Source organism: Elgaria multicarinata, chromosome 9 (genome assembly GCF_023053635.1).
Source record: "Elgaria multicarinata webbii isolate HBS135686 ecotype San Diego chromosome 9, rElgMul1.1.pri, whole genome shotgun sequence".
Classification (NCBI taxonomy): Eukaryota; Metazoa; Chordata; class Lepidosauria; order Squamata; family Anguidae; genus Elgaria; species Elgaria multicarinata.
In genome coordinates, this window is record NC_086179.1 from 28983528 (window position 1) to 28996641 (window position 13114).

Consider the following 13114-nt stretch of genomic DNA (forward strand, 5'->3'; position numbering starts at 1 on the left):
GGTTTCCAATTGAAGCAGGCTCTGATGGTCCCTGCCTTCTCCAGTCTCCCTTGCATCTTCTTCCTCACAGGGTGAAGATGGCAGTTTTAAAATAAGAGAACTCTTAGAGACCACTAAAATACAGGGGACTTTAAAAAATAAGTAATATTTGGCAATCAAGACCTTGTAATACCCTTTAAAAGGAATCCTTTGCCTTAGTCCTATATCTAAAGATAGTCCTATCAAACATACTGGCTGTGATATATTTTATTTTCTCCCAATTACTGCTTACCTTTCATTATATTTCAGAGTAAGTAGTGTGACCTAATGCTAGTCTGGTCTGGAAAGTATTGATCCCATCTTAGACACCAGGACACACAAATCCTAGGCATAAGCAAATTAAAATTGTATGTACCCGCACAAAACAAAGACTATTGTATTAAAAACAAGACATTTTATTTGTTTGGTTTGGTTCCAAATAACTTTAAAACTCCATAGCTTCTTCAAACATTAAAATGTTTTCCATCAGACAATAATTCCACATGAAGATTACCCAAGCAGAATTAAAAACTTAATTTCTTCTAGATCTATATCTCCAAATACTAGTATTTTGAGTTATCACCAACTGCTTCTGAAAACAAAATGAATAGGAATGTTATCCACAGTACTACAGATAGGCATGGTACCTTTTTGTTTAATGAGAATATAGACTAAGGGGAGGCAGGGAACCTACAGGGACAGTCCAATTTTCCTTCACAGTTCTGAAATGTTATTGTTTGTGCTCTCCTCCCAACTCCAGCGACAAGGCAATTAGTCAAAATTATGCAAACATTTACAATTGTTTTAATGTATGGGAAAGTTATTTATGGAAGGTTTCAAGTAGGAACTAATCAGCTGCCAGTGTCTTGAGGATATTCTGCAAGCAACTATGCCTGTTAGTATTGCTTTCTTCTTTTTCTGTATAAGAATAAAAAGCAGCATGTGAAAGCTGGGGCACCATGTATTTCAATGCAATATGCCTACTCTGAAGTAAATCCCATTGAATTCAATGGGTCTTGCTCCCAGGTAAGTGGGTACGAAATTGCAGCCTTAGGGTGCAATACTATCGGGATGGTTGCAAGCCTCCAAACTCAGAGGCCAACGCAGACTGGCAGAAGTGGTGGAGGTGGTCTTCGCCTCCATGTTCCTCCTGCTCTCTAGTTTGGCTAGATGGGCTTTTTGACCCATCTTGCTGGGTCTCTGCAGAGTGGGAGGGAAGGAGGCTGAGGAGGCCTGAGGATACATTGTAAGCTCCCCCCCACACACCAGCACGCCCCCATTCCCTCCTTTCCGAGGTTGCAACCTAGGAGAGGCAGCAGGCATGGTTCTCTCCACCTCGTCTGCAAGGGAGAGGTTAGCGGAGGTCAGATTTCTGACTCTGAGGTCAGAGTGCTGACTATATGACCTTGGATCTAGGAATCCAAACTAACCTTTGGCCTCACCAGACTGTCTAGGGGCTCTAGGATGCCCAATTTTGCATATCCATATTTGAAGTGAATCAGCTAGACCAATTCATGCAACCTGGATATAAATAATGGCAACAATTGTGTTGATATTCATAGGAAATGCAAAATAACCATTCATTGCAATGAAATGTGCAGCCTCATTGGTGGTTTTGTGCAGTGCAATGGAGGATTGCGCTGCCATAGTTCGAAAAGTTATTTGTTTTATTTATATAACACTCAAGGCAATGTATAACTCATAGCAAGCTATAAGCAGAAGCACCAATTGCTATGCAAACACTTGTGTAATTTCCCCCGCAAAATGCTCAAATTCCAATTACATGAACAGCAATAAACGCTTTAAAATTTGGAACATAACATGCAATGCTGCAGTGCAGCACTACAGAAATTAAAAGTACTGACTTGGGATAGGCATTGCAGAAGGGTTCCTGAACTTGAAGTGCTACAATTGGAAAAGCACAGTGTTTACAGATTTATTTATTTATTTAAAAAAACACTTTAGTTCAGCCTTCTTCAACTTGGTGCCCTCCAGACGTTTTGGATTTCAACTCACATCAGCCTCACCCCGCATGGCCAATAGCCAGGAATGCTGGGAGGTGTAACCTAAAACATCTGGAAGGCACCAGGGCTGGGGAAAGCGGCATTGGTTCATGAAATGGTGCAGATCTATGATGGGAGCATTATTGATCTTCACCTATGTGCCACAGGCACTAACCAAAGGGTGCCTGTGACATCACATTATTACATTCTACAGAGCGTTCATTCTACAAGCAGTGGCACAACCAACTATTCTTGTTTCAGTACTGGGAAAATGCAATTTCCTTACAACAGTAGTGGTATATCAGAAAGAGATGACTGGATCCTCCACCACACCAGAGCAGCAACTTCCTTCTTATTGCACAATAAAATGAAAATTTGGAAAAGCCCTTAAAACTCCATCTGACACATAATAATAAATAACCACTTGCTGTTTGCAGCAGTGCAGGAGCACTGCTTGGTAGTTACATGTCCAAGATTTCCTTTTCTTCAACAGTATCTCGTAAATTCTCCACCAAAATCTCCACCATTTATATCTTTAGAAGCTATATTGTTTTCCCATAACTACCTATCAAAAGCTGCTTTCTCTTCTTGTTGTAAGTAGTCTTAATTCCCTATACTTTGCATTAAATTGCAAAAGAAAAAATCAAACATTTGAAAACTGTGTCAATGTACCTTTCAAAATACAATCATTAATATACCATCAGCAATGTCTGTGCATGATGCAAAGTGGATTATCTCTAGAAACATCTTTCCCATTTCCATTTTCCTGATCAAATTAGTTTTCAGAACATAAATTGCTTTAGTCTGTATCACCAGTAACTAAAAAGGAGTGCTGAATACCCTGTGGAAGGTTGAACTTCCTCTTTTCTTAATTACATGCACACATCATCTGTTTCATCTACTATTTAGCAAATGCATGTTTCCAGAAGTTTAAACTATAAAATAGAAATATTTGATTTTGTGAACCCATGATACAGTGTGAGTTAAAATACACAGCCAGTTTGTGCACTGAAACGCAAACTAATTTTTGATGAATTCAGACATATGAGTGGTTTCCTCCCATCAACTATACTTTTGGGCTTTGTTTGTGGGCACAATATTGGCTGACCTTTCTCTTTCTGTGGTCAGATGGTGCTAGTAGCAACAGCCACACTCCCTTGCAGTATAAAATATCTAAAGCCTATCCTTCCAGCTCCATCCCAATTTTTTTTAAAAAAAGTTAAGGCCATTTAGTATTAGTGCCAATATTGAGGTTGCAATCTTAGAAACATTCTTATTTGAGCATAAGTCCCATTGGACTCCATGGGATCTACTTCTGTGTAAATGTATGTAGGATTGCACTGTAAGTTACCATAATCAAAATCAACAACTGTCTTGAGATACTTCAGATGAAATAATAAGTCATCTAATGGGGCACATCTGGATTCTTAGTCCCCTACATCCCCATCTCTATCACCAATGAGCCACAGAAAGTGAAAACTCATTGCAAGTAAGGCAGTTCCAAGAAGATCCCCAAGTGCAGTAAGATAAGGAATAGAAAAACTGTCTGGATCTTTCCCCTTTTTCCAGAAGTGGTGCACCATCCAGTCAGCGATCCATAACAAGGTAAACACCTATGGGAGAATAACAAAAAAAAGTTATCTGGACACTCTGTAAAAACTATCTGAAATAAAATTCATAATTCCTACTCATGTCATTGAATATATCACTTCAGTTCCTAGTTGTTTGTCTTTTTGCAAGGACTTCCTAGGTTAAATAATGGATATATGAAGTTGAGATTTTAGGGTGTAATCCTAACAATTGAGCTATTGGTGCCCGGAAGCCCATGAACTCAAGAGTCTGACCATCCAATGCAGGGCGGAAGGAGAAGCGGAGGCAATCTTTGCCTCCCTGTCCTCCCACACTGAAGATTTTGATAGCCAGACTTTTCAGTTTCAGATGGGCAGCGAAGAAAGTTGGAAGAGACTCAGGAGAACTCATATCATGGTCTCTCTGTTCTCCTCCCATCCCTGTCCTCTGGAATGCCTCCCTTAAGGTTGATTTTCTGACATGAGAGGACAACTGACGAGGTTCTTTCCATGCCAGCTGTGAGGGGGCGGGGCGGGGGGCTGGACCTCTGACTCCCCATTCCCAAGTTGGAGCGCTATCTCCGAGGTTAGAAGGGGGAATCCGAACAATCCAATGGTCCCTGCGACACTCAACCAGGGGCCACAGGATTGCTCTCTTGTTCAATTTGTATCGTCAGGAAATAAGATTCATAACCCAAAGTTATATTAAAACCAAAAAGATTTTTCAGGTCAAAAACAATTATAAAACTGTGCACTTACATTGTAACCTTTGGTATATTAACCAAATGTCTCCAAGAACATTTTTAACGTAATCATTTCCTTAAAGATTATTTAAATAACTAAACAATGCAAAATTAGAAAGACATTACAGTATTAATCACACTGAAATAATGTAATACTTCTAAGAGAATCCTTACCTTTGATTTGTACTACAAAAGAATATTTAAAATGTATCCATATGGTTTGCAAATTAGCAAATTTCCTCCCCCTTTTTTCCATTATGGAATATGCATAAGCTATTTAGATAAATATCCTTGCTGAAAAGACAACTCTGTAGTCTAAGCTAATTATGCATGTGCTAGGTGTGCTGCTCTGAAATCCAAACAAATAATTTGGAAGCACGTATTTTCTTTGGAAGAGCCTGTCAGATTTTTTGAAACAGTTCCTCTTTCTCCAAGGCAGGCAAATAGTTTATATACAGTGATGCTAGCCACTAAAATCCCCATGCAGCATCTGTCAAGCTCTGGGACTTCCAAAAAAGAACACACAAGATACACTAACACCATTATAGTTATCCGTGACCAATCTCCTGGCATGCCACATCACATGGGTAGTTATTATTTACTTCTGTTATTCCAATTGACAAAGAATGCAGCATGAACGAGGAGCTCAAAGAAAAATTATCTCTCCTTCCCATTATCCTGAGAGGACCACTTCATCATTCTGTGTACAAGCTGACCAGTACTAAGGTTGTGCATGCTGCCAAATACCAAAGAATGCCCTTGGGGGAGCAGAATGGGTGGGAAGGGGCGTGCAGATCCTCAAAACCTGTAATCAGATGTGACAGGTGTAGGTGAATATGTAGTGACCTTTGGGCACAGATTTGCATTATTTACTTGAGGGGAAAAAATATTGGAAATACTGTAAAAAAAGAAAAGAAAAGGCAATTGTCCTTTAGACATAACATCACATAAAAACATATTTGAAGAAAAGCAAAGGATTCGTATCTCAGCTTATGACACATTAAGGTACAGATTTGTAGACCAGAATCACTGCAGCAGCAGATACAAGGAGTCGCCGTCACATAACTTAAACCAACAGTTCACCTGGCTCATTGTTGTCAACTCTGACAAGCAGCAGCTTTCTAGCACCTATGACTGAAGACATTTGCCACCTTCTCATCTATCCTTCCCAAGAAAATCTGGCATATGCGATAGATAGATAGATAGATAGATAGATAGATAGATAGATAGATAGATAGATAGAGATAGATTTGAGGCCCAGCTTCATGTGGCATACTACTGTGCTTTATGTGCTCCTACAGTTAGGGGCCTGGCTCAAAGAAAGAACAATGGATTGTGGTGGACAATGTTTAGTCATGGAAGTCCCAAAGAAACATTAATTCCACATGGTCTCTGCCAACTTTAACTTGTCTTCACACTTTACATGTCCAATGCATATGGTATGGGGAGAGGAGGCTAGAAATTCCAGGAAAGGACTGCAAACTAGTCTTTACTATTTTTTGTATATCTAAGAAAACACCATGGGCTGCCATTACATGCCAATTACCCCTTTGACTTCTTATTGTCATAATAAACCAAAAGCTTTTCATGTAAGGAGACTGTTACTATGTGTGCGGCCCACATAGACCTTCATTACATTTTCCAAGTGAGAAACACAACGAAGTGACTCTGTTTATATAGTTAACACTTTTCTCTTCCCTGAAGTCCTAATTTATAACCCATCTATTATCTTGGTATCAGTATTAATATGCAGTTGCAAATGTTTGTTGGTCTGAAGTCAAGCATACTTTTATATCATTTAGTAGAAAAGAGAACTGGCACAGTTACTAGCAGCAACCCCAAGGAACTCTGCCTACTTCTTATCTCACTTATTTCATCATACAGAAAGGCACAGAACATATCAGTTCATCTCACTTAACTGCCTCTAAAACTAATGATGCAGCTACCTCATATTATAGATGCTTTCCCCCTTAATCACAGGCAAAAATCTAAACTAGACTTCCCCAACCTGAAGGCTTCCAGATGTTTTTGACTACCACTCCCAGCATTCCTGACCAATGGTTATGCTGGCTGATGGAAGCTGAACTCCCAAACATCTAGAGGGAAAATGGGGGAAGGCTGCTTTGGACAATTGATCAGTTTATAGTTTTTCCCATGATTTTTCCTTTTGTTATAAATATAGCTTTCCAATAAGTACAGCTGTATTCTAAAAAACACATGATGACAAGAACAAGTACCTACATTGTTTTATAACCAATGTAATCTAATACTGAAATTGAACCTAGAATTAAATTGTTATCTCAGCCTTAAGACTGATTCAGATAATGGTTTATTAACATATTGTAAGTCCCTACATATTTTATCAGGACAATTAATGTAGAGCTACACCATCTTCATAATGTTAGAACAAGGCCAGGACAAAATGTGGTCTTATTGTTTTTGTTATTTTTTTCTTTTCCAAACCCATTAACTTCTGCTGTTTAAGCCAATGTTGTCCTCCTATCATTAAGGTTTAAATGTTTCCAAATAATTATTAACTGCTAGGGGAGCAGGGTGTTGTTTTAAGAAGAGAAGGGTCAGGGACTAATCTAATGAATTCTGACTTACAAGAGTAGGAATACTCAAAATAGGCTATTTTGCAGAACAAACATTCTGATTCTTAGTGGATACAATCAATTTTATTTTACCCTGGCAAATTTATTGGGCAATAACATCTCGAGTTTCCCATTACTTGTTTATTCCCAGAGCCCTTAACACAACTGTGTTCTGAGATTTGCCTAGGAGGTGTGAAAATTCCAGAGGGCTCTTTACTGGCTCAGCAGGAACCTGAAATACAGAGACAGCCTTTGAAAGTCACAAACACTGAATCACAAAAAACTGAGGGCTTGGTAACTCCAGTCTGGCCTTCAGTCTGATGATGGCTGACAAGTCTGAAAATGAAGCTGTTTCTCTATAACCAGATGACTATAGTTCAAGCAGGCTGTACTTTTATTATTATTTTAAGGAATATCATTCAATCATATATATGTGGCTGTCACAGAGCAAGATCATTCTTTTAGAAAGAACACATCAATTGTTTGAATTTGCCTCGTTTTCTTAGAACAGTTTTATTCCTAGAGTCTGATGGATCCTCACTTAATTCAAGTTATTATCAACAAAAATAAGGACTTCAGCATCACATATTATTTATCCAAATCCAAAACTAAGTCAAGGTGATTAGGCAGCCATTTACAGGTTATAACCAAAAGAAACATTTACAAACAAACAAATATTTACAACACAATACATAAATCATACACAAGAGGTAAAGGCCATAGGCAAAAAAATAGCTTCATAGGATTGCCTGAGTTGGAAGGCATTCACAGCAAATTTGACTGTAATAAACATGCTAGAAACAAATATCTAATTTTATCCATTTCCCTATAAGTGGCTACCAAGTCAATGCTTTTCTTCAGATACTTTCCCTTGGAATTTCATATAACTTACAGTATAAAATACAGTGAGAACCTCCACCCTGTGGGCCTAATCCAGCCCACAGAAGTTCCCCATCCAACCTTTGGAGATCCCCTTTCTCCAAGTCCCACCTTCTAGGCAAGAGGAATCCCTGCTGTTATCTCTGATTACTGATGACGAAGGGTGCACTAAAGCAGGACACTTCCTTGCCAGCCTTGCACTCTCCAGAACACAACAGGGAGACAGAGTTTAACCCCAAAGCTGATCTAAATAGTGGTATTTTACTGGAGAGTGGAGGGTGGTAGGTTTTGGGGCTCTGGAATAGCTGTCAGGGGAAAGGATTTCTTACAATTTATATTCCCAGCACTATCCCACAGTGAGTCCTCACAGGCCTTCAACAATTATCTACAAACACCAAAATGAGACAAGAGAAATTTACTTGATTGCATTATTCTGCCATTATTTTGACTCAATTCACCAGAAAACATTCAAATATATATAATGGGAATTTTTCAAGACTAGAAAATCACACATTTTCCTTAATGAAGGAATTTTAACTGTCACAAAGAACAGGTTCAGAATGCTGCCACAATCATCACAACAGAAGGAATATGCAAATAGAGAACTGCAGAGTTTTGCCCTAAAATCAATTCAATGAATAATGAATTAGATAGGACAAAACAATTATATCAAATCAGTCCACATTTGGGGAAGTTCATAACTGATTATTATTGCTTTGGGGCATTATTTTATTCTGGCTTTCTAGAGATAGTAATTTCTATTTCAAACATAGAATATTTTAAGCTTATTTGCCAACATGCCGGTGTTGTAAGATAAAGAGTGTGACTTCAATATGAAGTTGAAAGAACAAATATTAATGATGCAGTACCAGTGGAGCTATGTTAGAAACCTTGTAATACTAAAGAGTTACACACACATGTAACTTATTTGGTTGATAATTAAAATGACTGTAATTGTCCAGGAACTCATGCAGGCATATGACATAAGGTACAGAAGATTTGGCTTTTTAAGCTTCTCAGAAAGGCCATGCCATTTTCAAAACTGCCAGTCTTTTGAGTGACTGCCAGGGTGTTTAGAGGATGGCAGCCCAATATTTCCCTGAAAAGGTAGATGTATAAAACAAGCAATCTATGTTGCTGAATAGTGCAATCCAGACTGGCTCTAAAGGGTTTAAGACTAGCAGTTTTAGAGATACCACAACTTTTGCAAGAGACAAACCTTTTATATCTTATGAAATAATATTCCCATTATAAACATTTAGGCCAGTATCAAATGGGGTGCTTATGCCCCCGCCAATTCTTTTCCGCCCTGCCGATTCCATTGTGCAAATGGTGAGTCCCACATGAGTTCCTGGACAACTGTGTTGTGCAAGCAGGACCCACTGCTTACTCAAGGGAGATTTAGTTCTTCCTAAACGAAGCCCCGAAACGAGCAGAAACATTCATTACTGGAAGGAGGCAGGTCGGCAGGGCATTGCTGACCTTCCTCCTTTCAGAAATGCATTACCCTGGAAGCACTCCAGTGCTATTGTGCAAGGAGTGGGGGGTGGGCACTTGCGCAACGCAATTGGTGGGGTTGAAGAGAAGCAATGGGACAGAAGAGGATCTGCACCCATTTAGATTCTGCCCACTGCCTATTACTGGCTGTGAAGTTTTTCAGTCTTATTAGCTAGAAAAATAAGGGATGTGTCAAAGAGATCAGAGGAAAGAGAAGATAGGAAACCGAGGGCCTAGGAAAGAAGAGGATATTTTACTAATTATATATTTATGTGTATGTCTTCAGCACACACTTACCTATGTATAACTCCCATAGAATGGGATGCAACTCAACGGATTGTTCTGTATCCCATGTGCTGAAATGCAAACAGTACAATCCCATTCAAAAGACAGGAATGGGATTGTGCTGTAAGCCATGCAAAAATAGCACTTCAGTGTTAGATACTTCAGTTGTGCAGGTAGATATCTGAGTGTCTGCACAGATGCATCATGCGTGCACACACACACACACACACAGGCTGGGGTGCAAATTAACATTGAATTATACATATTATCTTACTAAATGAATGAAGAAAGGGAAAAGTGTATCCTCAGAAAAGCTATCAAGGTCTGTTGGTAGACAATGCTTATACAGATGCTGCAAAATAAACATGCAAGACTAAAGATGGCAAGTTAAAAACAGCAGTTTTGTGGATAGCTTGAGAATGCTAATACAGCTAATAAATTCAAAATAGTAGTTTTGTCACTAAAAAGACAGAGGAAATATCTATTAACTATACAAAAAGGGTGCAAATAGAATGATTTGATAGAGCATTTCTATATAATGTGGTTGCCTGTAAAGATGTACAAATTCCTGACACTACATAAGTATGCAAGAACTGTAGTCAGCTACCAAAGAAATCTGACATCTGTCTTCCCTGACCCAATGCTACAAGTAAAAATCATCCACAAAAAGCAAAAGGAAGTAAGCTGCGTAGAGAAGCGTTGAGAAAGAAATATCCCTAGAATCGTTCAACCTAACTAGGAAGGTAAAAATTGATGTTTACTTGAACAATTTATGGCAATCACGACAAAAAAGGACATTAGCTTGTTCAATCTCAAAATGTTGGAAAACAAACAGTATATACAACATTCTTTGGAAACTAATCTTTCCAGATCTTTTTATGCTTACCTGTAGAAGGGCTGTGAATAAATATACCACTATGAAGATTGGAGTCAAGGATGTGTGACCACTCTTCATTAAATGAATAGTGTACAAGAAAATTAAATGCCCAGGAATGACCAAGAGTAGAAGAACTTGAGCTGATTTATTATTTACTCCTGCAAATAAGAATAAATAATAACATAGCCAGCTTAGCACATTTGTGCAAACAAGAAAGCAATATTAATGTATCCTTTGGTGACAATTAGGTTAATTTATTCATTTATTCATCCCTCCCATGGGCTCTGGAAAGTTAATAAAAATATTAATGCATGTTAAACCATCACCCATTTTTAAAAAAGATAATATGAGATAAGAAACAAATGATACAATTCTTACACCTCCATGGCTGATCTCCCTCTAGTAAATAACAGTGTCTTACAATGCATCCAGAAATGTTAATGCTCAGGCTTTGCTAACTCAGCAAGACCAGAGAATTTCAGAGTTGATGATCATGCCTCTGTACATGTATGTTAAGGACTAACATTATCCTGAAGGTATTAATAACTAAACAGAGCACGATGGAGCAAACTACTTCGTTAGTTCTAAATATGTTTGCTGGTATATAGATCAATTAAATAAATAATGAGGACAAAGTCTTGAAGCTGTTTGGTGGACTGAGCTGGGGAACAGGGCGCATGGGGAGAATCATCCCTCTTCCCCAGCACAATCATGCTACCTTGGTGCAATGGGGGGAACTGGGGTCTCCAAAGGCCACACATGCCCTGCAGGATACCTATCCTTGATATAGGTCTCTATAGCTTGTGAAAGCCAAAGAAACCTCAATTAAGAGCACATATCAATATGTTTAATAATAATGATTGCTTTAAGGATGAAAATGTGGTATTTGCTGAATACATAAAATGAAAAGGGAAGATAAAAATGACTGGGTGTACATAACACACACCTGTGCCACAATATGTCCTGCATGGATAATAGCAGCCCTTGGCTTCTTCTGGTAATTCTCCAGGAACACTGTGTAAATGTAAATATGTAGAAATTCTGCTTGCTTGAATTGCCACTAGATTTCCACCAATACCTATATAATACCGGGGGGGGGGGAAGGGGGAGGAGAAGGACGTTTCACTTTTATTAATTATTAGGCAACGGAGTAGAGTAACAAATGCCACAGTAGGTTTTCTGATGTCTCTGACAGCAAGTTTATCTATTGTTTTATGCCTGTTCCACACAGGACAAGACAAACACACACATACTGAATTTTCTCCATGATGGTTAACTTATGACTTAATACTTCTGCTAATAGTTATTTAGTGCCAACAGTATGGTAGGGGCTTCTCTCCCCCCCCCCCCCCACTATCTTACAGGATTGTTGCTGGGGCTATAACAACACAGTAAAAATTTTGTAGAAATGTAACAAAACAAAAACACCCTTACCAACCATAAATGCAACTTGTCTAGTTTGATCATTCTTAGTAAAAGAAAGAAAGAATTAGAAATCAGATTTTGCCATGACTGACTTTTTATTTATGAATTGATTCTTTCAAATCGTGCTTTCAGTTCTAAAAAGGGGTAGTGACTTATATGATTAAGATTGTTTTCTGTCATTTTGATCTTGAGGCACATGCCTTCGAAAAGTAGAAGTGTTTTTTCTTTGCCTAATGGACAATTTGTTTCTTCTAATAGCTTGTCTGCTAATATACTCATTGAATTACTTAGACTGTTGTAGACTAATTACTTCACAAAGAGAAGTAGAAAGCCATTAAAATGTACATGTGGTAAAGATTAGCTAGTGAACACAACAGGTTGTCAATATTCCAAATTATTGGCACAAATCTTTAATGAATACAAGGCTTCTTTTTAATGCCTTCTGCAGTAAAATGTTTAGAGGCTAATCAGTGTGTGTGTGTGTGTGTGTGTGTGTGTGTTCCTATGTTATGAATTATGATTCATATGTTTTTGAGCTTTGAAGGCTGTATAAATGGATCTATCTATCTATCTATCTATCTATTGGCCTGAAGGGTTTATTCTGTCCTTAAAGTTCTATAAACACTTGAATCTTAATTCATAACACAGGAATACTCAAAGCTGCCTTATACAAAGTCAGACCACTAGTCCACGTAGTTCAGCATTGGCTACAGAGACTGGTAGCAGCTCTCCAGGGTTGCAGGCTGAGAACCTATTCAGCCCTACATGGAGATGCTAGGGATTAAATTTAGAACCTTTTGCATGTGCTGGAGTACTGGGCTTTGGCTACTCCACATCCTTTATTATTAATTTTATTCTTATTCAGGTTCTTATTCTTATTCAGTATTTATTTATTCTTATTCAATATCTCACTATATTATAATGGCTAACTTTGCTAATCTAGGTTGCACTCCTATACACACTTATCTCAGAGTAAGTCCCTTTGGTCAATGGCACTTACATCTGAGTAGAAATATATAAGATTGTGCTGTTAACTTCTTTACAGTCACCAAGGAAAAAGCGTACATTTGCAATTTCAATTAAAAGATTTTTATAAATCACCTGAGTTCATCACAGCTCTGTGATGAACTCAGAATGGCTCCTCTATCAGTAAGAATAAGTGAAGCGGTCTAGGGCTCAAAATCCTGGCTAGTGCAGACCGCCAATGACATTCTTAAAGGACCAG

The 13114-nt window shown here is 38.3% G+C and overlaps 1 protein-coding gene across 1 annotated transcript in view; it reads right to left on the bottom strand.

Moving 5' to 3' along the window:
* Window positions 1–3079: 3079 nt before the first annotated feature.
* SLC41A2 (solute carrier family 41 member 2) overlaps window positions 3080–13114 on the bottom strand; it is a 29062-nt gene continuing 19027 nt past the window's right edge. Inside the window, exons 8-10 of the mRNA XM_063134566.1 lie at window positions 11411–11542; window positions 10474–10622; window positions 3080–3634 (exon numbers count right to left, since the gene is read on the bottom strand). Of these exons, the coding sequence (XP_062990636.1) occupies window positions 3449–3634; window positions 10474–10622; window positions 11411–11542 (467 nt within the window). The 3' untranslated portion in view covers window positions 3080–3448. The remainder of the gene's footprint in view (window positions 3635–10473; window positions 10623–11410; window positions 11543–13114) is intronic.